Genomic DNA, 21,403 nt, shown 5'->3' with positions numbered 1-21,403 from the left:
CACTTGATGAGGGGCGCTGTGGACAGCGGGCGTCGTCGTCAGTCTTAGGGTATCACTTGCTGTTTTAGGGGAAAACTTTGGGTCTCAGTTCTCTGGAATGACTTTCTTAGGAAGGGGCCTTCTTTTGCTTTCATGAAAGAGGACCTGGGGAGGGACTAGGGGCCCCACAGTACTCAGTGGGGTGTGGGGAAATTGTGGGCCATGATTACCGCCGGCCAGGGGAGTGTTGTGGCTCTTAATTCCGCGAAGGGGGATCTGAGGAGGGGTCTTGAGAGGTCCCGGATTTACGGAAGATGCGCCGTCGGGGTTCTTGGAGCGGGGATGGGAAATTTTTAATCTGGAGGGACTCTGTCCTGGGGATTCCCCCGAGGGGATTCCTTGGTGAGGGGACTTCTTGGGGCCTTGTTTCCGGAAGGGGACCGGGCAGGACGGGGGGAGGGGTCTGGCAGTAAGACCAGGTTCTCAGTGGAGTGGGGGGACGCTGAAGGTCGAGGGACTGGTGTCAGGGGCGCTGTGGCTCTTACCTCTGCGAAGGGGCCCTCGGAGGGGGGCATTCTGGGGCCCTGGCTTTTCTAAAGGATCGCCGCCGGGGTCTCTGGGGCCGGGGGACAACGCTGTCTAGGGGTGTGCTGTGGCCCCGCACCCTTGCCACCTGCGCTCTTCAGGCACTCTCGGGCGGGGCGGGACGGGGCGGGGGCGGCTCCCTGTCCCGGGAAATCCGAGCCACCGCCCCTGGCCCCGCCCCCGGCCCCGCCCCCGGCCCCGCGCCGGCCGAGCTATCCGCGGCGGGAGCGGCGGAGGCGGCGGGACAGTGCGCCGTGAAGCCGCTCCGCAGGTTCTCAGTGGAGTGGGGGGACGCTGAAGGTCGAGGGACTGGTGTCAGGGGCGCTGTGGCTCTTACCTCTGCGAAGGGGCCCTCGGAGGGGGGCATTCTGGGGCCCTGGCTTTTCTAAAGGATCGCCGCCGGGGTCTCTGGGGCCGGGGGACAACGCTGTCTAGGGGTGTGCTGTGGCCCCGCACCCTTGCCACCTGCGCTCTTCAGGCACTCTCGGGCGGGGCGGGACGGGGCGGGGGCGGCTCCCTGTCCCGGGAAATCCGAGCCACCGCCCCTGGCCCCGCCCCCGGCCCCGCCCCCGGCCCCGCGCCGGCCGAGCTATCCGCGGCGGGAGCGGCGGAGGCGGCGGGACAGTGCGCCGTGGAGCCGCTCCGAGCGCCCGGGCCCCTCGCGCCGCCGCCCCGGAGCCCCGCCCCGCGCCGCCCGCCGAGGCCGCCCGCGCCGTCCGTGCGCCCCTGCACCCCGCGCCCTCCGAGCCGCCGGCCGTCCAGGGCACCCCCTCAGCCCCAGCCTCCGCCGGGCGGGGATGGCCGCAGCCCGCGGCTGAGCGAGCCCGGGGGAGCCCCATGGGCCGGCTCGCGCCGCGGCCGCCCCGCGGCCGCCCCCTCCGGCCCGGGGCCCCCCGGGCGCCGCGGGCCCAGGCGGCCCGGATGGCGGTCGCGGCGGCAGGGGCAGGGGCTGGGGCCGACGTGGGCGGCAGGCGCGGCCGCCACTGACGGCTAGTCGGGCGCCCGGAGCAGGTAAGCAAGGGCAGACGGGGGGCCCGCGCTGTACCGGCGAGGGGGGAGGACCGGCCCCAGGGACAGAGATTGGGAGGGCTTCCAGGGACTCCGGGTAGATCGATAGTTTCCCGCCTCTAGCCAAGAACCAGCGTGTGTGTGAGGGTATGGTCAAGGGGCGACAGGTCCGCGCGTGGCAGGGGCGCGGGGGGCGGGAGGGCGATCTTAAGCTTCTCTCCAAGCCAGGGTCTGGCCAGGGGAGGGGGGGTTCCCTGTCCGACGAGGCGGGAGCGCTTCTGCCTTCTCGGACGCCCTTGGGAGCGTCTGGAGAGGGATGGAAGCGGGGGCAGCCGGAATCCCCTCCCCAGCCTCTAGGAGGGCGAGACCCAGACACCCCTTATGCCTTGTGGTCTACAAGGGGCCGCGGGGGGCATCCGGATCCCGCAGACCCTGGGCGGAGGGCTGCCGTCGCGGCCCAGCTGCACGCATAAGTAAACATCTGTCAGTGGCGTGTTCCAGCCGCGTTCCCTGCGCGCCGCCGCCGCTGCCGCCGGGGACACGGTGTCCTCCGGTAAGGGCCTGGCTCTCTCAGCTGCTGGAGCCGCTTGTTTAGCCACAAGAGGGCGCGAAACCCTTTGCGGGGGGCGGCGGGGGGGGGCCCTTAACGGCAAAGACCGGATTTGAAGGAGAGGAGGCTGTCTTCCTTCCTCGCTTTTTACAAAAGGCATCTCTTGCTCAGGATGGTCTCAGAATTCTCCCAGAAGGTGCGGTTTGTCAGTTCGCGGTCTTTAGACCGAGGGGGCTGCAGTGGGCAGATGTGGGCTGGGACTGGAGAGAGAAGTGGTGTCTCCCAGGGGTGGATGTCACCATGGTCCCCTCCCCAAGAAGTACTAGCATCCATATAGCATGGGGCCATTGGCCTGGCTCAGCGGGCCTGTGGTTACCTGCAAGGCTGGGCCATCAGCTCAGATTTGGGGAGCAGGACCAGGGGCCTAGGTGGGGGACATGGAAGGCCAGACCCCTGACTTTCCTCACTCCTCTCTACCCCGCCTCCTCTGCCCCCCCGCCCCCACCCTGCATCCTTTTCTCTCTGTTCCATGACACTCTTTGTCTTTAAGAGCCCCGGGCTGAGGAAGCCCCAATGGGGCATGACTGGTCTAGGCGGATGTCAGTGGGGGGAGACTCCCAGCTTTGCCAGCTTCTCCCCACCCCCAGCTCCTTGCCTTGGGCCCTTTGGACACTCCTCCCCACACCCTTCATTCTAGGACTGCTGAGGTTCGGGGTTCTGCAGCCACTCCCAGGCCTTACAGCCCACTCCCAGCGACCTGCAAAGAGCTAGTTCCAGGGGCACAGGGAAGAAAACAAAACATGCCCCTATGCAGCTGGGCACAGTGTCTGAAATTCCACCATCACTGCTTGTCCCTCAGGTTATAGGCCTCAGTTTTCAGGGGGGTGAGAAGAGGATATAGCTTTCAAGAGCCTGGAACAGGAGAGGGAACCAAACAGTCTGCAGCCAGGCACAAGGACACAATCAAGACATTGTTTCCACCAATGTTTGTTGGACAGCGATGGTGTGCGTGACTCTGTTTGGTGTCAGGCTCCTGGGCCTTGTCCTTCCAGACTTGAATCCAGGGTGGAGCCCAGAGTGGGGAGCAAAGGCACTACCTCAGGGTAGGAGGGTCAGGGGAGACTTCCTGGAGGAGGGGCATTGCGGCTGGGGCTATGAAGGATGAGTAGGAGTTCTCTAAATGGGAAAGGCAAGGGCATTCCAGGTGGTGGGAACTGCATGTGCAAAGATCTGGAGGCAGGAAATAGCATGGGTGGTTTTGGAAAATCCAGGGTGCCTGGGGTGACCGTGGGAGGGAGAGACTTTTCTGAAAGGTTGACAGAGGAAGAACTGGGCTGGGGCCTTCAAGGACGGATTCCTGGAGATGGGGGCTGGAAACACAGAGAGAGGAATGGGTCTTTAATGCATCTGGCATCCCTGGGCCCAGCTGTCTTTGCTGAGAGGCTGTGGGATTCCTCTGCAGATGCAATTTTCCTGGTCCCCCAAGGTGGGGCAGAGGGGTCTGGGGCTCAAGGCCCTCGAGGGGAGATAGGGTCTTCCCCCTGCCCTGTAAGCATCAACTGAGCAGGCGCCATGGGAGGCTGGTTCTCCCTATTTCACAGCTGAGAAAACTGAGGCTGAGCGAGCTGGAGGGATCTTTCCTTATGCTCCATGTAATTAATTCCCAAGCCCTAAGCTGTGTGCCAAGCTGTGTAGTAGGACGAAGCAGAGAACAAGACAGGCCCGGTGCCTGCTGCACTTGGCAGGGCAGGGGTGCGGGTTAGGGGGTGAACAGGAGGCTTTCAAACCAGCCAGCCAGCCTCCTGGACTTTCGGGGGGAGGTAACGGCCACAAAGTAAGCCTGAATGGGGCCTGGGACACTTTGGCGTGGGTGTTCAGGAGTGGAAAGATCTTCCCTTCAAATCCAAGTGAACTCAGGCTTTGGCTGGTCCTGGAAGAAATCCAGCAGGTGGATCTCACATCCCAGTTGAGGAAACCGAGGCCCAGAGAGGGGCCGTGCCGAAAGAGCTCAGTGTGTCAGGGACCCAAGGCAGAATTTGAACTTGGGGACATGGAAGAGGTGACTTAGGTCCCCTGGTTCCTAGGAAACCAGTGTGAGGGTTTGAGTTGCATTGGGGTCTGTGCCTTGGTTTCCCTTTCTGTCAGATGGTCAGCTTTGTGTGGTGTCCTCCTGGCCACTCCTGGAGGACCCACATCCCTCACACCACCCACCGGGCCCCATGCCAGCTGCTTAGCCGTGCCAGCCCTCATTAGGCTGATCCTGTTATTCCCCCAGGGAGGGCCCCCTGCCCGCCCCAGATGCCTGCGAGGCCGGTCCCAGACCAGACTGGCTAAGCCAGACCAGCCTGGTATGGTTGAGGTGGGAATTTTACAGGCCAGCTGCAGAGGGCTGGGCCAGAAACGGCGGGTCTGAAAAGCTGGTGGCCCCAACACACACACACACACACACACACACACACACACACACACACACGTACGCATGCACGCGCGCTCCCCGGCCCAGCCTTCCCGAGAACGCACCCGAGTAGCGGCCGGTACAGGAAGAGGGCTCCAGGCACTGGTGGGGAATGGAGGGCTGACCCTGCGGGGCACAGGACACCCCCTTATCTTTCCTTATCTCCCTGTGCTGTCCCCTGGCCGTTTGCTCCGGTCACACCGGTCCCCTTGAAAAGCCACCATCCTGCCTCTGAGCCTTTGCTTGTGCGGTTCCCTCCACCTAGAACATTCTTCCTAGATCTTCATGTGGGCTCAGCACAAATGCTGCCTCCTCTGGGAAGCCCTCCTTGACCACTCAGCTTAAAAGCAGCACCAGTCACTATCGCTTCACCTTGTTTTATTTGGGGGCTGTTGTTGCACTGTCAACCTCTAAATTACCTTGTTTCTTTTCTTTCTTTCTTTCTTTGGCTGCGTGACTTGAGGGATCTTAGTTCCCCAACCAGGGATCGAACCCGGGGCCCCAGCAGTGGAAGCGCTGAGTCCTAACCAGTGGACCACCAGGGAATTCCCTAAATTACCGTCTTTCTTTCTTTTTTTTTTATTATCCATCTCCCTGATTGGATGGTGAGCTTGGCGAAGATGGGGGCCCCGGTTGGCCTTGGTCATCCTGAGTTCCCTGGCTGGCGCAGCACACAGTAGGCACTCAATAAGTGTTGGGTGAATGTGTTGGGAGCAGAACCCAGCCTGGCACACTGGGCTTTCTGCCATGTGGGCCATCTGTTTACTTGCTAGTTCTGCTCTGCTGTGTATCTTTGAGAAAACCTTTTACTTCCCTGGATCTCAGCCCCACTGGCCTCCCAAGCAGCAAGACCCTGCTTCTCCCTTTCCCCCCAGCATCACCCTCGTTACTGAGGCTGTGGAGACATTGAGAGAACAAGTTTAGAGTCAGAACCAGGTTCAACCGCAGCTCAGCCACTTAATTTCTGTGTGACCTTGAGTGAGTCACTCTACCTCTCCAAGCCTCAGTTTCCCCGTGTGGTAAATGGGGCTAATAATAATAATAATAATAACATCTTTTCCAGGGACTGCGGGGAGAATCAAACATGTGGAAAGCACTTAGCAGAGTGCTTGGCACCAAATAAATGGAATAGCCAACATTGCCAGGTGTTAGTGTTATTATTCTTGGTCTTGTTGTTGTTATTAGGGAGGCCATATGGTACAGTGGTCAAGAATGTGGAAGAGGGTGCATTGAGGCTGGGGCTTTGAGGGATGAGTAGGAGTTTGCCCAACCACCTGAGTTCAAAACCCAGCTTGGCCATTTACGCTCCGTTGGACCCTGAGGAAGCCACTTCAGTCTTTTGGACCTCAGTTTTTCTGTCTACAAAATGGTGATAAAACGGTCCACACCTTTCTATGAGGCACTACATGTAAAGTGCTTAGAACAGCACCAGTGGTGTTGTTTGCTAGTGTTAGTATTAGCTAATTTTTTTTACTACTATTATTAACACAAAACAACCAACACAGTCTTCCCCAGAAATCACCCTCTCTGTATGTCCACCCCTCAGCCTCACTTTGGCAAAGATAGACCCAGAGCCCCTTAAGACAAGCTCAGGACGCGCGACTTGATTCTCAGAGTAGCAGGGAGCCAGTGATGGTTCTAGCGATTGGGCAGCAGGCAGCTCCTGGGCTGGGGGAAAAAAGGAGATGCTGGGCTCCCACCTCTGGGCAGGCCTGGAAGGTTCTGCTGGGGGTGTCTGTGCCTGCACCCTCCCATGAGGCCGCCCCACAGGCTGGCCCCCGGCCCCCGGAGATGTGACATCGGAACCAGCTGTGCTAGCCAGATGTTCCTGGTTTACCCCCAGATGTGCGTCGCCGGCTTGCGCCTGCCCCGGCCTCCGGGTTCCCACCAGGGGGTGGGGCTGGGCCCTGGGCCCTCCAAGGGAGGGGGCACATTTTTGTGGGCTGTGGAATTTGTTTCTTGTTTTGCAGAACCATTGAATCTTGTCTTGAGAGAGGCGCAAGTCCCGCCCCTCATGGGGCCTCAGTTTCCCCATCAGTGGAACCCTAGGGAACCCCCAGGGGCCACCTGGGGGAAAGGAGATGAACAGGGCTGCCCTGGGAATAGGCCCAGCTGCCAGCCCCAGACATGTAACACTGATGGAGGAAACGGAATTAAGGGCGTGCAAGCACGTGTCTGATGCTCGGGTCCCAGCTGCTGCAGGACATCGGCCAGGCCTGCAGGACTTCACTGAATGAAACGGCCCTCCAGATGAGCAAGGTGTCCTGTGCAGCCCCTTGTACAGATGGGGAACTGAGGCTCCAAGAGGGGGAGGAGCTTGCTCCCACGTTATCCAGCCAGGAAGAGGCAGATCGGGGTGCGAATTCAGCTGTCTGCACCCCAGGTGCCACAGCATTCAGAAGTATCCTTCCTCAGGGCTGGCCCACACGTGCAGGCCGCCCCCACAGCTGCCCATGTGGCTTCCCAGCCTGGCCCGCTCTGCCTGTGGGCAGTGATGACAGCCCCACAGCCACCCGGTCACTCCCACGGTTCTGGGCAGCCCGCCTCGGGCCCTTTCTGAAGTTGGGGAAACAGAGGTACGGGAGGACCAGAGACATGTCTGGGAGTGAAGTGCAGAGGAAGAACGGTGCTCGTGGAGGGAGGCACCACAGCTCCACCTGGCAACGGTGGATGGAATTACCAAAGCCCGCCCTTGCCTTCAGAGGACCCAGCCCAGGGTGCCCCTCCAGAAGCACCTCCACCGTCCAGCAAAGACAGACGTGGACCCAGACACTATTTTGGCGGAGCTGGGCAAGAGGGAGGGAACTGGGGCTGGGAGGGGGCAAGATGGGGAGCAGGAATGGCTTCCTGGAGGAGGGGCTCTAAGCACTGTGGCTTTGAAGGATGAGTAGGAGTTTGCCTGATGGAGCCAGGCCCCGATTCCAGGCCTCCCCAGACTAGAGAGATGAGTGGATGGAGGGAGGGTTCCCCTCCCCTCCTTCCTCTTCCTGGGAACAAGCATGAAGTAGTTTCCTCCCTGAGGTCAGGAGCTCTGCAGGACAAAGGCTGTTGACCCCGGGGACAGGTATGCCTGGTGGGTGTTCCCTGGGAAGCTCGATGGAAAGGTGGAGCCCTGGAACTTAGCAGGGACATGAAGATAATAAGCAGTGTTTCCTGGTACCATCAAGGAAGCTGCCAGAAACATGCACACACCCTCACCCTACTTCTCTGCTCTCTGAATAACTGGAGGTTTCTGCCTGGCTGTGTCTGTGGGTTACTCATCTCCCCTCTCTGAGCCTCAGTTTCTCCTCCTTCCCTGCCCCAGCCCTGGGCACTCTGTGGCCTCCAGCTAGAAGTGGAAGTCTATCCCAGATCCCTCTTGCTGCAGTTCAGACCGGCCTAGCCCCCAGGAAGGGAGGCGCCCCCTTCCCTGGGCAGTGAGGATTCTCCAGGGTCTGGACATTGTTGGGTTGGGAGGGGACCCTGGGCCAGGCCCTGTCTGGGCAGATGGGTGGCACCTGAAATGCCAGCAGGTGTGCGGCTGGGCCGGGCACCAGTGGCCCTTTCCCCTGGGTCGCTCTGCCCCCCCCCCCACTTCCCTTCTTCCCACTTGCAGCCCGTGTCTGTGCCGCTCACTCTCCCCCCGGAATCTTTGCAGCCGAGGGCCCGCCACACTGGCAGCGTGTTCATGCGTGTGCCCCCCGGGTGTGTGTGCGCGTGGCTGGAACGCGGGATGCAGGTGATGATGGGCACGGCCATGCACGCACAAGTTCAAGTTCAAGTGCTCACAGGAGGGCTTGGAGGAGGCATGTGTGTGGTGTGCCCATTCTCTGTGTCATTGTGCAAGAGACAATGTATCTCTGAGTGTGAAGGTGCTTGAGTGTGTGTATCGATGGTGTGCAGGAGCTTCCACGGGCACGAGAAAGTGTAAGGGGTGTGATTGGGGGAGCTCCTGAGTGCAAGTCAGAGGGCATGTGTGCACGTGTGCAAACGCTAGTGTGTGAGTGCTAGCGCTCGACGGTGATCATGTTTGTGCATAAAATGCCCACGTGTGAGAGTGAAACGCACTAGCTTGGGAGTGTGGTGGTGTTCAGGTGTGTGACTGTAACCCCGTTTGAGGGTGTGTGAGAACACTGAGTGTGGAAGCGGGATGGCATCTGAGTGTGCAAGAGCATGTCGGAATGTGTGAACGGGGCAGTGTCTGAGGGTGTGTGTGCAACAGTGTTTGGGCACACGTGAGAGGGTGTGTGTGTGAGTGGGTCAGAGCCTATGCGAGCATGGGAACGCTGGGTGTGAGGGTGAGCCCCCAAGCGTGCCGTGTGAGTGCCCGCCTCGCCCTGACACAAGCACACACATCGTGCACACCTGGTCCCCTCCCTGTCGGGTCTGTGCCAGAGACAAACCAGTTGCGTGACCCCCGTACAGAAAGGCCCATTGTTAACAGACGCTTGTCAGCTATGCCTGCCGGGCCCCCTCCACCAGCAGCCCCCTACTTTCCTGCCCCCCATCAAAGCTGTGGGGGGTCTGCGGCTCCACGGGCTCCTGTGGCTGGGCCATCTCAGGGCTGGAGACCCATCTACCCTCTCAGCCCCGTTTTAGGCCGGCGCTGTGCAGGGGCCTTGTTTCAGTCTAACAGGAAAACCGAGGCACGCCACTCCAAGGCTTGGGTGTGAGGACAAGCAGGGTGCTGGGGGTCCAGAGAGGGCTTTGCCCACCTGAGGTCTTGAGCCTGGGTGGGTTTCCCTGCCTGTCTCCCCTTCCCAGGTTGGGAGAGGCCACTAGAGTTCTTTGCGGTACGCGGGCCTCTCATTGTCGTGGCCTCTCCCGTTGCGGAGCACAGGCTCCGGACGCGCAGGCTCAGCGGCCACGGCTCACGGGCCCAGCCGCTCCGCGGCGTGTGGGATCTTCCCGGACCGGGGCGCGAACCCGCGTCCCCTGCATCGGCAGGCGGACTCTCAACCACTGCGCCACCAGGGAAGCCCTGCCACTAGAGTTCTAATCTCAGCTCTGTGACCCTGGGCAAGTCACTTCACCACTCTGGGTCTCAGTTTCCCCATCTGTAAAATGGGAACAAGGACTCTTGTGAGGTTGAAATGACTTAATAATACGCATTAAGTTTGTAGAAAGGGATCTGGCATAAAGTAGGGGCTCGTTAAGAGTAAAGGCAGTGGGTTTGGGCACCTGACAAATGCAAGGGCTGACCTCAGCTTGCTGCACAACCTTGAGAATGAAATCTTCTCCCCGCAGCCCACAGGCCGTGCGTGCATGACCTGTCCCCATCCCCTCCCTGCCCTCACCTCCTCCCGCACTCACTCTGCTCCAGCCACACGGGGCTGCCTTGATGGTTCCTTCAACAAGCCAGCCATGGCCCTGTCCCAGGGCCTTTGCACTTGTGCTGTGTCCTCAGATCTCCAGGCTGGGCCAGGGTTTGTTTACATGCTCTCACGTCGGGGAGCTCATTGTCCAACACCACCACCAACAGTGATAGTAATGGCAGTATCAAATACCACCAACAGTGTAAGGCCCTCGTTATAACTCCACAGCATTTGCTCTCCCCCATGTGGTGTGTGTCGTGTCAAAGAACCAGGGTGTGAATCCCAGATCCTTTCCTAGCTGTGCCCTTGGCCGAGCCCCTCTCTCTGTTTTGTGCCTCAGTTTCCCCAGCTGTAAAATGGAGGTTATAATGCCTCCTTCGTGGTCTCAGCACCTGGTCTGGTACACAGCAGGCGCTTAATAGGTGTCCTTTGTTACTTACTGTCTGCCATAGTTCCAGTGCCTGTGCATCCATGGGGCGGGGGAGAGACGGTTCCAGCCTTACGGCTCTTAACCACGCTCCACCCCACCCCCGCGCGCCACCACATGCAAACGAGATGCAAATAACACGCAAATAACTGCTCAGCGCAGCTCTGGCCAGCCTGCGCGGCCCGAAACACGCGCGTGGGGGCGCCCCGCATCCCGCGGCCGAGCCCAGGCGCTGACCGCCGTCCAGCCGGGCTTTCAGCTCTCCGTGTAAATGTTTACACCGGGCCGGCCGCCAGGCCCCGCGAGGGCCGACACCAGGCAGCCGGGCGGGGGAATGTAAACGCGGGCTGGAGGCCGCTCAGTGGCGGGGAGCTTCTCGGATAGGGTGGAGGTGCGGAGGTGCGCCTGGGTTATTAAACATCTACTGCGAGAATGACGCGACTAGCAGCCACGACACTGAGTAACCGGTGCCCTAATGGGGGACGCTTAGGGCATTGTGGGGGCCCAGAGAGTGCCCCTGAGCCGGCCTGGGGCTGGTGGGGAGGAGCAGTCAGGGAAGGCTTCCTGAGGGAGCCGCCGTCCAAGCTAAGACTGAAAATGGAATGGGAGTGGGAAGCAGTGGAGAAGAGAATGTTCTGGATGGAAGAACCCGCTTGTGCAAAGGCCTGGAGGTGGGTCAAGGGCAACTGTAGTCCTTTGCTGCCCACTTCTGGTTATCAGTTTGTCTGGAGGGGAAACCTCGTGTCAGAGAAGGTCAGGAAGTCACTCCAAAGACATCAACATGTCTCCACCCCAGGGCTCCGGCCTCCCGGACTGTATTCTAAGCACCACCTCTCCTCGCCGTCATGGTCCCACAGTGCCCCCTGCTGGGAATGTCCTCACCTCCGTCTACTCTTCCCCAAATGCACTGGGCTCCAGCCACCCCAGCCTCCTGGCTGGATTGGCCATCTGGGGTCACCGCCCAGGGCCTTTGCACTGGCTGTTTCCCCTGCCTAAGGTGCTGTTCTCTTCTGCCTGGCCAACTCCTACCTTTGGTCAGGTCTCAACTTTCCTCAATCCTCAGGAAAGCACTCTGAGACCCCCAGATGGGGGTGGTTCCCAGGTTACCCCTGGCACAGTGCCCACCCCGTCCTTGGCAGCGTTCTTCACAACCTTGTTCAGTGGTTCCTTGATGAATCACTTCTATGTTATGATTGATCATTAAGCAGGAGTGGTTCAAAATCAGGGGCCCCACTGTATCTCCGGTGCCTGGTCCAGCACCCCGTGCCCGTTCATTTGTTGCCTGACAGACTGACGGAGGCCGTGTGGCTGACCATCCCGTGCACGCAGGCTGAGGATGCAGCGCTGGAAGGCGGCGGCCTTGGCCTCGGTGCTCTGCAGCTCCGTGCTCTCCATCTGGATGTGTTGGGAAGGCCTGCTCCTCAGCCACCGCCTCGGACCCGCGCTTGCCCCGCTGCGCCGGCCGCCTCGCACTCTGGACGCCCAAATCGCCCGCCTGGCCCAGTGTAAGCCCTCCCCCCTGTCTTGGGTCAGACACCCCCAACGTCGCAGCGGCCACAATGGTGGAATTTCACGCAGTGGAGCAGGGCCACAGAGGCTTATTTTAGATGGGGGGTGGAGGGAGGGTGCAAATCCCCACAACGGCCTGGCAGGGGTGTCGGAGGGGATGGCCGCTGGGAACTGGGGTCTCTCGGCTCAGCTGTCACAAGGAATTAGGCTCTAGCCCTGAGGGGCCAGGGGACCAGATGGAGATTAGACCTGGGCTTTCGGCCTGGGCGGCCACTGCAGCGCAGCGGGGGGTGGAGGGAGAGAGAGGCCGAACCCGAGGCCCTAGTGACTTGCCAGGGTGGACAGGGACCAAGGGGAGGGGGAGACAGAGAGACCCTTAGAAATAGGAAGAGTCCTAGAAATGGGGAGAGAAACAGAAACAGAGAGGCACAGAAAGAGAGAAGGATGGGAGAGAACGACGTGGGAAGAAGCTGGGAGGTATAAAGATGGAAACGCCCACCCGGCGGGCGTGGCTGCCACGGCCCATCTCCCCGCTCGCCCCTGGCGCCTGCGCCCTGCAGGTTCTGTGGGGCCAGGGCGGTGCGTGGGCCTCGACTTCTTGCGCGCTCATCCACACGTGCACCCGCGCGGGCGGGGCGCGGGCGGGGCCCCCCGTGGGTAGGGGTTGCGTGCACGTCCGCACAGCCCTGCCGGCCTACACAATCCTTCTTTCTTGTCCTCACAATGGACAAGGGTGGCCTCAGGCGCAGGCTCCACTTCCGCCCCTGCCGCTCCCCCCTACAGACGGCGAAGTCCTTCCCAAGACAGAGTCCCAGAGACCCGGGGGTGCCCCCCAAAGCTAGTGCCCCAGGCCCGGGGGGCAAAGCACCCGTGATGGAATTTCAGGCACCGGGGAGGATCTCAGCCCATGGTTGGGTCCTGCGTGCCTGGCATCCTGTCCCCGGAACCAGCCCTACTGGGGGAAGGGAGTGGCTCCCGATCCCCCAAAGTCTCAGTGTTCTAGGCCCTGGGACTAATGCGCTGATGGTGGAATTTCACGCTTGGGCCAGGGAGGTGATGGTGGAATTTCAGGCTTGGGCCAGGGAGGTGCGTACCTCATCTCTTTGTGTTCCAGACCCTGTGCACGTGGCCAGGCCTGCTGGAGGAAGGCAGGGACAGATAATATACTAGAAGATTATTCATTGTTTACTTGAAATTCACATTTAGCTGGGCATCTGGCATCTGTATCTTAACCGGCAATCCCTTGAATTAACTCTCCAGGTACACACCTTTGGGGTGGGCACACTAAATGGTGGACTTTTAGGCATCAGAAGTGAGCCAGGTTCAACCTAACCCCAGAGCAGGCAGCGCCGGCCACCCTGCTCCTGACCCCTGGGCATCAAGAACTCAAAAGATGCTGCTCGGTGCCCCCGCACCCCTTTCCACCCTCCCAGTCCCAGCCAAAGTGGGAACTCTGCAAGTCTCACTGAGCAAACAAGGAAACTGGGGCACAGAACAGGGCCATCACCTGCCTGAAACTACAAGGCTGACAGTGGCAGAGCAAGGCTCCGAACCCCACTGTGGGAACAGACACAGGCCCAGGGTGACAGACAGCCCTTCCCCCTCGGACCTCCCAGGAAGCTATTTCTTTTGACAGCCAGGTGCGCCAGCCTTGGGGGCAGGTGCGGGCTAAACTCAGGATTTCCTGTCCCAACTGCAAGTGTGACTGCCACCTGCTCAGGGGCTGGGAGCCCCCTGCCTGCAGACCCACTGTCAACACTGCCTGCCACTGCAACGTCTGCACTTATCTCCTGGGGCTGAGGAGTACTGGGGCAGGGGCAGCCGCTTGGGAAATAAATGTAGACTGTGGGGGCCTGGGGATCTATGGCTCCAGGCACGAGCAGCTGTGGGAGAAGAGGGCTGGACTTGGGCCAAACCTGGGCACACGATGGAAGCAAAACTGCTGTTTGGGCTTCTCTCTCTCTGCCACTTGCACCTGCCTCGGGCATGTCTTTTCCCCTTTGGATGCCCAGTTTCCTCACCTGTAACATGGGGTGGCCCAGCATAGGGGTGGGGGCAGCTGGGGCTGAGTAGGAACAGGGATTTGGATCACCACACCCCCTGCTGAGCCCTCCCTTTTCTTAGACCTGGGCATTCGGCCTGGGCGGCCACTGCAGCGCAGCGGGGGGTGGAGGGAGAGGGAGGTGAGAGCAGCTCAGTGAAAAGGGGCAAAATCCCCAGTGCTGCTCTGCATAGGGATGGGGTCCACAGAGAGTGCTGGGGGCAGGGGGTGTCCAGAGGAAGACAAGACACTCGAGTCAGCTCAGCTCAAGGTGGGGCAGGCTAGAATGTGGTACAGTATGTGCCAGGTTCTGAGCAGTCCATCGTAGGTTAGGGTCCAGAGAAGGGTGTCAGTAGCCCTGGGGACCCAGCGTGCGGGTGTGGATATGCACCCCCCCACACCGCCCAGAGAGGGTGCATGAGCGGGAATCCGGGAGCAAGATAAGTGGTCGGGAGAGGGTGCACTACACCTCTGAGTCTCCACAAGGGTCCTTTTTCGCAGGGAACAGCGAGGGTAGGGGGCTCCTTGCCACCCACCCACCCACTGACCCCCCCACGCCATTCTCTCCATCCCCTCGCAGACCGTGCACTGCTGCAGGGCGCCCCGGACGCGGTGGAGCTTCGCGAACTGACGCCCTGGGCCGGGAGGTCCCCGGGTCCGCGCCGTCGGGCGGGGCCCCGGCGGCGGCGCGCGCGTGCGCGGTCGGGGACCCGGCCGTGCGGGCTGCGCGAGCTCGAGGTGCGCGTGAGCGAGCTGGGCCTGGGCTACGCGTCGGACGAGACGGTGCTGTTCCGCTACTGCGCAGGCGCATGCGAGGCGGCCGCGCGCGTCTACGACCTGGGGCTGCGGCGCCTGCGCCAGCGGCGGCGAGTGCGGCGAGAGCGAGTGCGAGCGCAGCCTTGCTGCCGCCCGACGGCCTACGAGGACGAGGTGTCCTTCCTGGACACGCACAGTCGCTACCACACGGTCCACGAGCTGTCGGCGCGCGAGTGCGCCTGCGTGTGACCCTACCTCACCGGGCCCGGCGAGACGGCGGCCACGCCCCCCGCCCCCGCCCCGACGGCACCCACCGTCCCGCCTGGCAAGCCCCGCGACAGACTGCCCATGCGCAGAAAATGCCGTCGAGGGCTCAGGACTCTCGCGATAACTGTACCAAGATAAAGTGTGGAAAATCAAGTCCCGGTTGTGATTCCACGTTCGGGGGGGGTGCCCACATCTTGGAGGGGCATGAGGGCGTACGGGGAGGAGGCGCCACCTCCATTGGGAAAAGGGGGACGGGTGCGGGTACCACCTGCAGGATGGTGGGAGGATCCCATTTGCTTTGGGGGAAAAGCAAAGTAGATGCAAAGAGGGTCTTGCTTCCGGGGTACAAAAAGGAAAGTGGGGTGAATGGGGGGATGTCGGCAGGGACCTTCTCTCCCACCTCTCTACCGGTCCCCGTGCCCCTGCCCTCCCCGCCTCCCCGCAAGGTGTCCTTCTGGGGAGGGAAGGTGTAACTACAGTGCAGATGAGAAGACTGAGGTCCAGGTGGACCAGGTCTCCCTCACCCAACAGGCCTCCTCGGGCCTGGTCAGCCCTCACCAGGGTGAACTCAGAGCCACTATCTCCTTTCACTAGCTAAAAATATAGCTCGCTGCCCATCTCCCTGCGGGGATAGGTCTGGGGCGGGCGCCAACCCCATCCAGCCCGAAACTGGCGCCTGCTGCGGCAGAGCCGGGTCCCCAGGGACCTAGGTCCTGGGGCCATAAAAGCTCTGGCCGGAGCCCGAGGGAGAATTTACGACAAGCCCCTGTGGAGGATGGAAAAAGCGCGGTGCGGTGTTTCGATTTGCCCGTGGTGTCACCTTGATGCTTGACAAGCCCAGGACTGCGCCGGGGTGTTGGGTTCCCAGCTGGCGGGGAGGGGTCGGCAGGTCGCGCACGGGCTGAGGAGGGGCAGGGAAGAGAGTGGGTGCTCCCAGCACGGAGCTGGCACCCGGGAGACCAGATGGCGTGGACCCCTCCCCTTCTTCCCCTCAGACTGGGGGGTGGGGTCTCGAGGCGCAACTCCCCCTTCCCACACAGCTTTCCCTAGGGCATAGTCGTCTCTCCTCTTCCCTCCCCCGACCCCAGACCGGGGCTCTCAGAGAACAGCCCCTTCCCTCCTTTACTGTTGTGTCTCCTACACCGGCCCCCTCCCCGCTTTTCCCACACATCTGCGCTCCGGCCTTCCCAGACCCAACCCCCATCCTGAAGCTGGAGGACTCGAATCAGAAGCTGCCCCCAGGGAGTCTCACCCAGCCAGGCAGGAACACCCCCAGCTCCCTGCTCCCCAGCACCCGCCCCGCCCCCAGGCTGCAGCTGGAGACACTGGAGTCAGCTAACGAGCAGGACTTCCAGGGAGCTCCGAGAGCAGGGCTTGGAGGCCAGGTCCCAAACCGTGGGTGGCCTGCTTGGAAGGCAGTTTCAGAGCAGGCTGGCTGGCTGGCTGGGGCCCCCACCCACCCACGCAATCTTCTGACTCTGAGGTTTGGGGTGGTGGATTCCTACACTGTTTGGGCTGACTCAGCCCAGCCATAGCAGAGAAGCCAGAGTTCCCAGACGCTGGGGAAGCTGAGCCTCAGTTTCCCCATCCTAGAAGGCCCTGAGCCTCAGAGAGGGAAGTTGCTCAGCCCAGGACACACAGCGGGAAAATTGGCCTCGGAGCCCGGGTCTGTGGTCCCTGAAGCTTGGCTGCCTTGGTGTGCGTGTGAGTGTGAGTGTGTGTGTGTGCGTGTGCGCAGCCTCCTGGGACGTCGGCCTTCCCATCGCCCACCTAGATCCAACCACAGGGCACTGGCCCAGCCCACCAGAGAACCGGAACGTAAACAGAGCTGCCCCCACAGACCCCAAGGCTGGGGTTCTCAGCAGTGCGCGCCACACACACACACACACACACACACACACGCACACACACATTCACACACACAGGGCACAGAGACTGCCACCCACACGGGGCTTAGGATCACACGCAGACCCATGGTCCACATGCTTACATGCTCAGTGGCCAGGCACACTCAGAGAGGGGCGTCCTCAAGGTCACCTGCAAGAACACAGGGGCCGCCTGTTCAGTCACACACGGCCACGCCCACCCGCACTCCAAGCCCCACGTGGTCGTCCCCTGTCACACACGCTCTCACAGTCACACGCGCCACGTCACACCCTCTCCCCTTGCCCTCCTTTGGGGGCAGTTCCTGCCCCTCCTCTATCCTTGCGCTGGGTGTAGAACGTCCCCTTGTCCCAGCCCTGCCCCACGTGGGCCCCCAGACAGCCGCACCCCCAGTCCCACCCCCTCTGCGCCCCAGTCTCCCGGGCGCTGTAGGCTGTGGAGCAGCATTTCTGGCCCCCTCCCACTCCATGCTATCAGCCCACCCCCAGGTTGTGACAACCACAGATGTCCCCAGACACTCCAAGGGTCCCCTGGGACCACAATCGTCCTGGAGTGAAAACCGCTGATCTGGAGTAAGGGAGGACACACCAGTTTTCCTCAGAGCATTCCCATCTGGAAAATGGTGTCAGTATTGCCAACCTGCATACCCCCGAGGCGGTTCATTGACAAAGCAGCAGTATTCACAAGCCAATCCACCAGAGCCATCACCAGTGGGCGGGACACCAAGGCCAGTTCCCCAGGGGGTGAGTGTCTTGGTGGGTACCCAGCAGCCACAGCCCCTGGTAGGTGACCCCCCCACCCCGCCCCCAGCAGGTGAAGCTCCTAGCAAGCGAGGTCCCACGGAAGCAACACTCCTGGCAGCAGAGGTGCCCGGTAGGGGAAGCCCCAGGTAACGGAGAGCTCCAGCCACCAAGGTCCCCAGATGCCCAGCAGCCCAGTCCCCAGGCTGGCTGGCTCACGTGAACCAAGACGTGATACTGGGCACCGCCTGGTAGTTGGGATCCAGCTGCAGCCGCCAGTAGGCCTTACGGAACATCAAGCCCCAGCTGGGCCGTAGCGTCTCCCGCCAGCGGAAGCAGCTCGGGTAGCAGGTGTGGTCCTTGGTCCAGCAGATACTGGACCAAGTCCTTGGGGCTCTGAAAGTCTTCGATGTGGATGAAGGCTTCGGGTGTCAGGAAGTGTTCACAGTTCCTCCTGCTGGGGCCCAGCACCACTGGCGCGGCCCAGGCCTGCAGGGAGCTCTTCCACAGCTTCTCTGTGACATAGTCAGGGCGCGAGGAGTTCTCGAAAGCCAGGTAAAACCTGTACTGGGACAGCCTCTCAGTCATGACCTCCTGGGGCAGTGGCATGTGGGAGCGTCCATACACATCCATTTGGAGGTGAGGCTGCAGCTTCTGATAGTACTGCACCCTGACCGAGTCCGCCCTCCAGTTGGCCACCACCCAGGCCACCAGCTTGGTCCTGGCCGAGATGTTCACCAGTGTGTCCACAGGCTGGCCAGGCCATGGCTCGAGCTAGCCGTACGGCATGGAGGTATCTGAGTCCTGGTGGTAGGACACAGTAAGGATGAAATATCCGTCCAGGGCCTTCAGTTTGGGGCAGTTGCTGGGCGATCCCATGCTGCACCAGACCCAGCGCTGGCTGGGGGGCCGCAGGGAAGGCGTGAGCTGTGCCTTGGGCCTGGAGCTGACCTTTCGGTGATGCACAAGGACCGCATCCGCCCGAGGGGACTCGCTGCGGTTGACGGTCAGGTGGCAGTTGGCTGTGCCGGGCCACATCTCCGAGCAGCGGGACAGAGCCACCGGGGTGCTGAATGGCCACGTCCACAGCAGGAGACGCAGAGGCGGGCGGGTAGAGGGCCCCGCAGTGGCCTGGGAGGGGGCCCCCAATTCGGGAACCCACGTGGGCTTGTCTCGGGACACACGCAGGTAGGAGAAGAAGCACGGAGCCAAAAGCAGCTGCACAACAGCCTGGGGAGACAGTGGTGCCAGGAACATTTTATCTTGGCCCAGCCAGGTGGATCCATGGGTCAGAGGAGCTGGGAGGAGGGGACAGTGAACGTAGCATCACTGATAACAAAAATAATAACACATGCCTCGCGGGCAGATGCAGGTTACCCAAGTTCATCTTTATGAGTCCCGAGGTAGGCGGCACTGTTCTTATTCCTATTTTACAGACGAGAAAACTGAGGCCAAGGACTCAATGCAAGAAAGCGGCGGAGCTGGAATTCCAACGAAAAGCATCTAGCGTCAGAGTCCACTTATTCCTATCCACTAGGCCACACGATCTCTGGACCTGGGATAGGTTCCGACGGCTCTCGGGTCCCACCTTGACCTTGACCCTGCCCTTTCCCAGCTTTCCCAGAGTCTTCCCCAGCCTAGGGAGAAGACAGAGCTGGTTACAAGATGCTCCCCAGTGCCCTGGAGCTGAGGCTTGGAGCCAGGGCTCTGTCTGGGAGGGGTACAATGTGATTACGTTGGAAGGTTATCTGAGGGCTCACCAGGTAGTGTAAGAGTTGGGGGAAAGGGCATTCCTGGTGGACGAAACAGCCAATGCAAAGGTCCGGAGGTGACGGAGAGCCTGACAAGTTTATGGGGAGAGCACAGGAAGTGCTCAGGGAATAAGCGTTCAAAGATGGCCCCCCTGGTCCCGCACTGGGGGATCCTGGGTGGCCTCTTGGCCTGGCCGATGTCTTTCCACTCCCCAGTCCTTTCCGTCCCTGCAGGCGGTCACAAAGTCCTCCCAGACTCCAAAGCCCAGCCACCAGAGCGGAATCTAGGACTTCGGCCCTGCCCCTCTCCACTTCCTGCGGCCCTGGAGCCACCCATTTTACAGATAAGAAAACGGAGGTTCTGAGTGATAGATATGTCTCTTGCCCAAATACACACAGCTAGAGCCCTTATGATCCAGAATCCAAACTCTCTCCTCTTAATGTAATTCCAAACTCCTCTTCCTCTTTGCAGGTGGAGCTCTGAACTACAGCCTGGCACCGTCCACTAGAACTTTCTGCTATCGTGGAAATGTTCTGTATCTGCACCATCGGGTGCACCCCTATGGCTCTTGAGTCCTGAAATGCAGCCGTTGTATTGGACAGAGTTTTTAATGCTAAATTAAATTTTGAAAAGGTTCTCTCTTCTGTAAATCGACGACAACTTCAAGATAAAAAGTAAAGGCAAAGCCAAAAACAGCCTCTGATAGCCAATTCAATGATTGGAAAACTTGACAGTACATTTGGGACCTCCTGGAAGGGCAAATCTGCTCCATGACACATTTTTATGGAGTCTAATTACAGATCAAGGATCTACGACGAAAACTGAGTGTCCGAATTAGGTGTGCTGGGGGTGTAAAATACACCCTGGTTTCTAAGACTTAGGATGAGAACGAGACAGTAAAATTATCTCACTACTTCCTCTGTTCATTACACATTTAAATAATACTAGTTTGGATCTGTTGGGTTAAAGAAAGCGTATTATTAAAATTAATTTCACCTGTGTCTTTTACATTTTTAAAGTCTGGCTACTAGAAAAATATAAATTACACATGTGGCTTGTGTTCTGTTTCTACTGGACAGCATGTGCTGCTCTAGAATTTCTAAGAAAGGGAAATGAGGGATGACTCATTATTTGAAATGCACTCACCCTGTGGCCAGAGGGATTGGTGCAAATGCCCACAGACATGCCAAAAAACAAGGGCGTTTTGGATAAGCTACCTGTCCATCGATGTGGGACTGGTCGAATTAGGGTCCCTTCTGACAACAGAATACTACACAGTTGTGAAAAATGAATAAAGCCTGGTTTTGGTATTAGGGTATCTTTGTCTGAAAAAACTTAAAATAGAACTACCATATGATCCAGCAATCCCACTCCTGGGCATATATCCGGAGAAAACCATAATCCGAAAAGATACACACACCCCAGTGTTTACTGCAGTACTATTTACAATAGCCAAGACATGGAACCAACCTAAATATCCATTCACAGAGGAATGGATGAAGAAGATGTGGCACACATATACAATGGAATATTACTCAGCCATACAAAAGAATGAAATAATGTCATTTGCAGCAACATGGATGGACCTAGAAATTATCATACTAAGTGAAGTAAGTCAGAAAGAGAAAGACAAATATCATGTGATATCACTCATATGTGGAATCTAATTAAAAATGATACAGATGAACATATTTACAAAATAGACTTACAGATACTGAAAACAAACTTCTGTTTACCAAAGGGGAAATATGGAGGGGAGGGCTAAATCAGGAGCTTGGGATGAACATACACGCACTACTATTTATGAGATAGATAACAAACAAGGACCTACTATATAGCACAGGGAACTCTACTCAGTATTCTGTGATAACCTCTATGAGAGAAGAATCTGAAAAAGAATGAATATATGTATATGTACAACTGAATCACTTTGCTGTACACCTGAAACTAACACAACTTTGCAAATCAACTATACTCCAATAAAATTAACATAAAATTTTAAAAAATGAATAAAGCCACTGTATTGGCACAGCTCTGCAGGGTGGATCCAGGTTTTCTGGAAGCTGAACTTCCATATTTTGGGAGCCTCTCTAAGAAACGGCAAACAAAATTGAGTCCAGACTTAGATACAGAAAGTAATCTTTATTTAGGGGTCC

At 59.3% G+C, this 21,403-nt stretch overlaps 2 protein-coding genes across 4 annotated transcripts; one reads left to right on the top strand and one right to left on the bottom strand.

The window, feature by feature from the left end:
• The first annotated feature begins 1,488 nt into the window (after positions 1 to 1,488).
• On the top strand, positions 1,489 to 19,806 carry NRTN (neurturin). Of its 3 annotated transcripts, XM_028484198.1 has the most exons (3): positions 1,496 to 1,575; positions 11,588 to 11,803; positions 14,429 to 15,025. In XM_028484198.1, exons 2-3 carry the CDS (start codon positions 11,635 to 11,637, stop codon positions 14,851 to 14,853), a joined length of 594 nt encoding a protein of 197 aa, XP_028339999.1. In that variant the 5' UTR covers positions 1,496 to 1,575; positions 11,588 to 11,634; the 3' UTR covers positions 14,854 to 15,025. The 3 variants fall into 3 exon arrangements, 1 of the variants encoding a protein (XP_028339999.1); XR_008616559.1 differs by lacking the exons at positions 11,588 to 11,803; positions 14,429 to 15,025 and adding an exon at positions 19,719 to 19,804 and having other exon boundaries at positions 1,489 to 1,575; XR_003678262.2 differs by lacking the exons at positions 1,496 to 1,575; positions 14,429 to 15,025 and adding an exon at positions 19,719 to 19,806 and having other exon boundaries at positions 11,718 to 11,803.
• Positions 17,711 to 18,781, bottom strand: LOC102982037 (3-galactosyl-N-acetylglucosaminide 4-alpha-L-fucosyltransferase FUT3). The gene is given in 3 exon segments (XM_055082486.1): positions 17,711 to 17,858; positions 17,860 to 18,718; positions 18,721 to 18,781. Coding segments are annotated over 3 exon segments (1,068 nt in total).
• Positions 19,807 to 21,403: the final 1,597 nt, after the last annotated feature.

This window comes from Physeter macrocephalus, unplaced genomic scaffold, assembly GCF_002837175.3.
Source record: "Physeter macrocephalus isolate SW-GA unplaced genomic scaffold, ASM283717v5 random_143, whole genome shotgun sequence".
NCBI classification, from domain to species: Eukaryota; Metazoa; Chordata; class Mammalia; order Artiodactyla; family Physeteridae; genus Physeter; species Physeter macrocephalus.
Note: the sequence above shows the minus strand (reverse complement) of the source record. Positions and strands in the feature narration are given on the sequence as shown.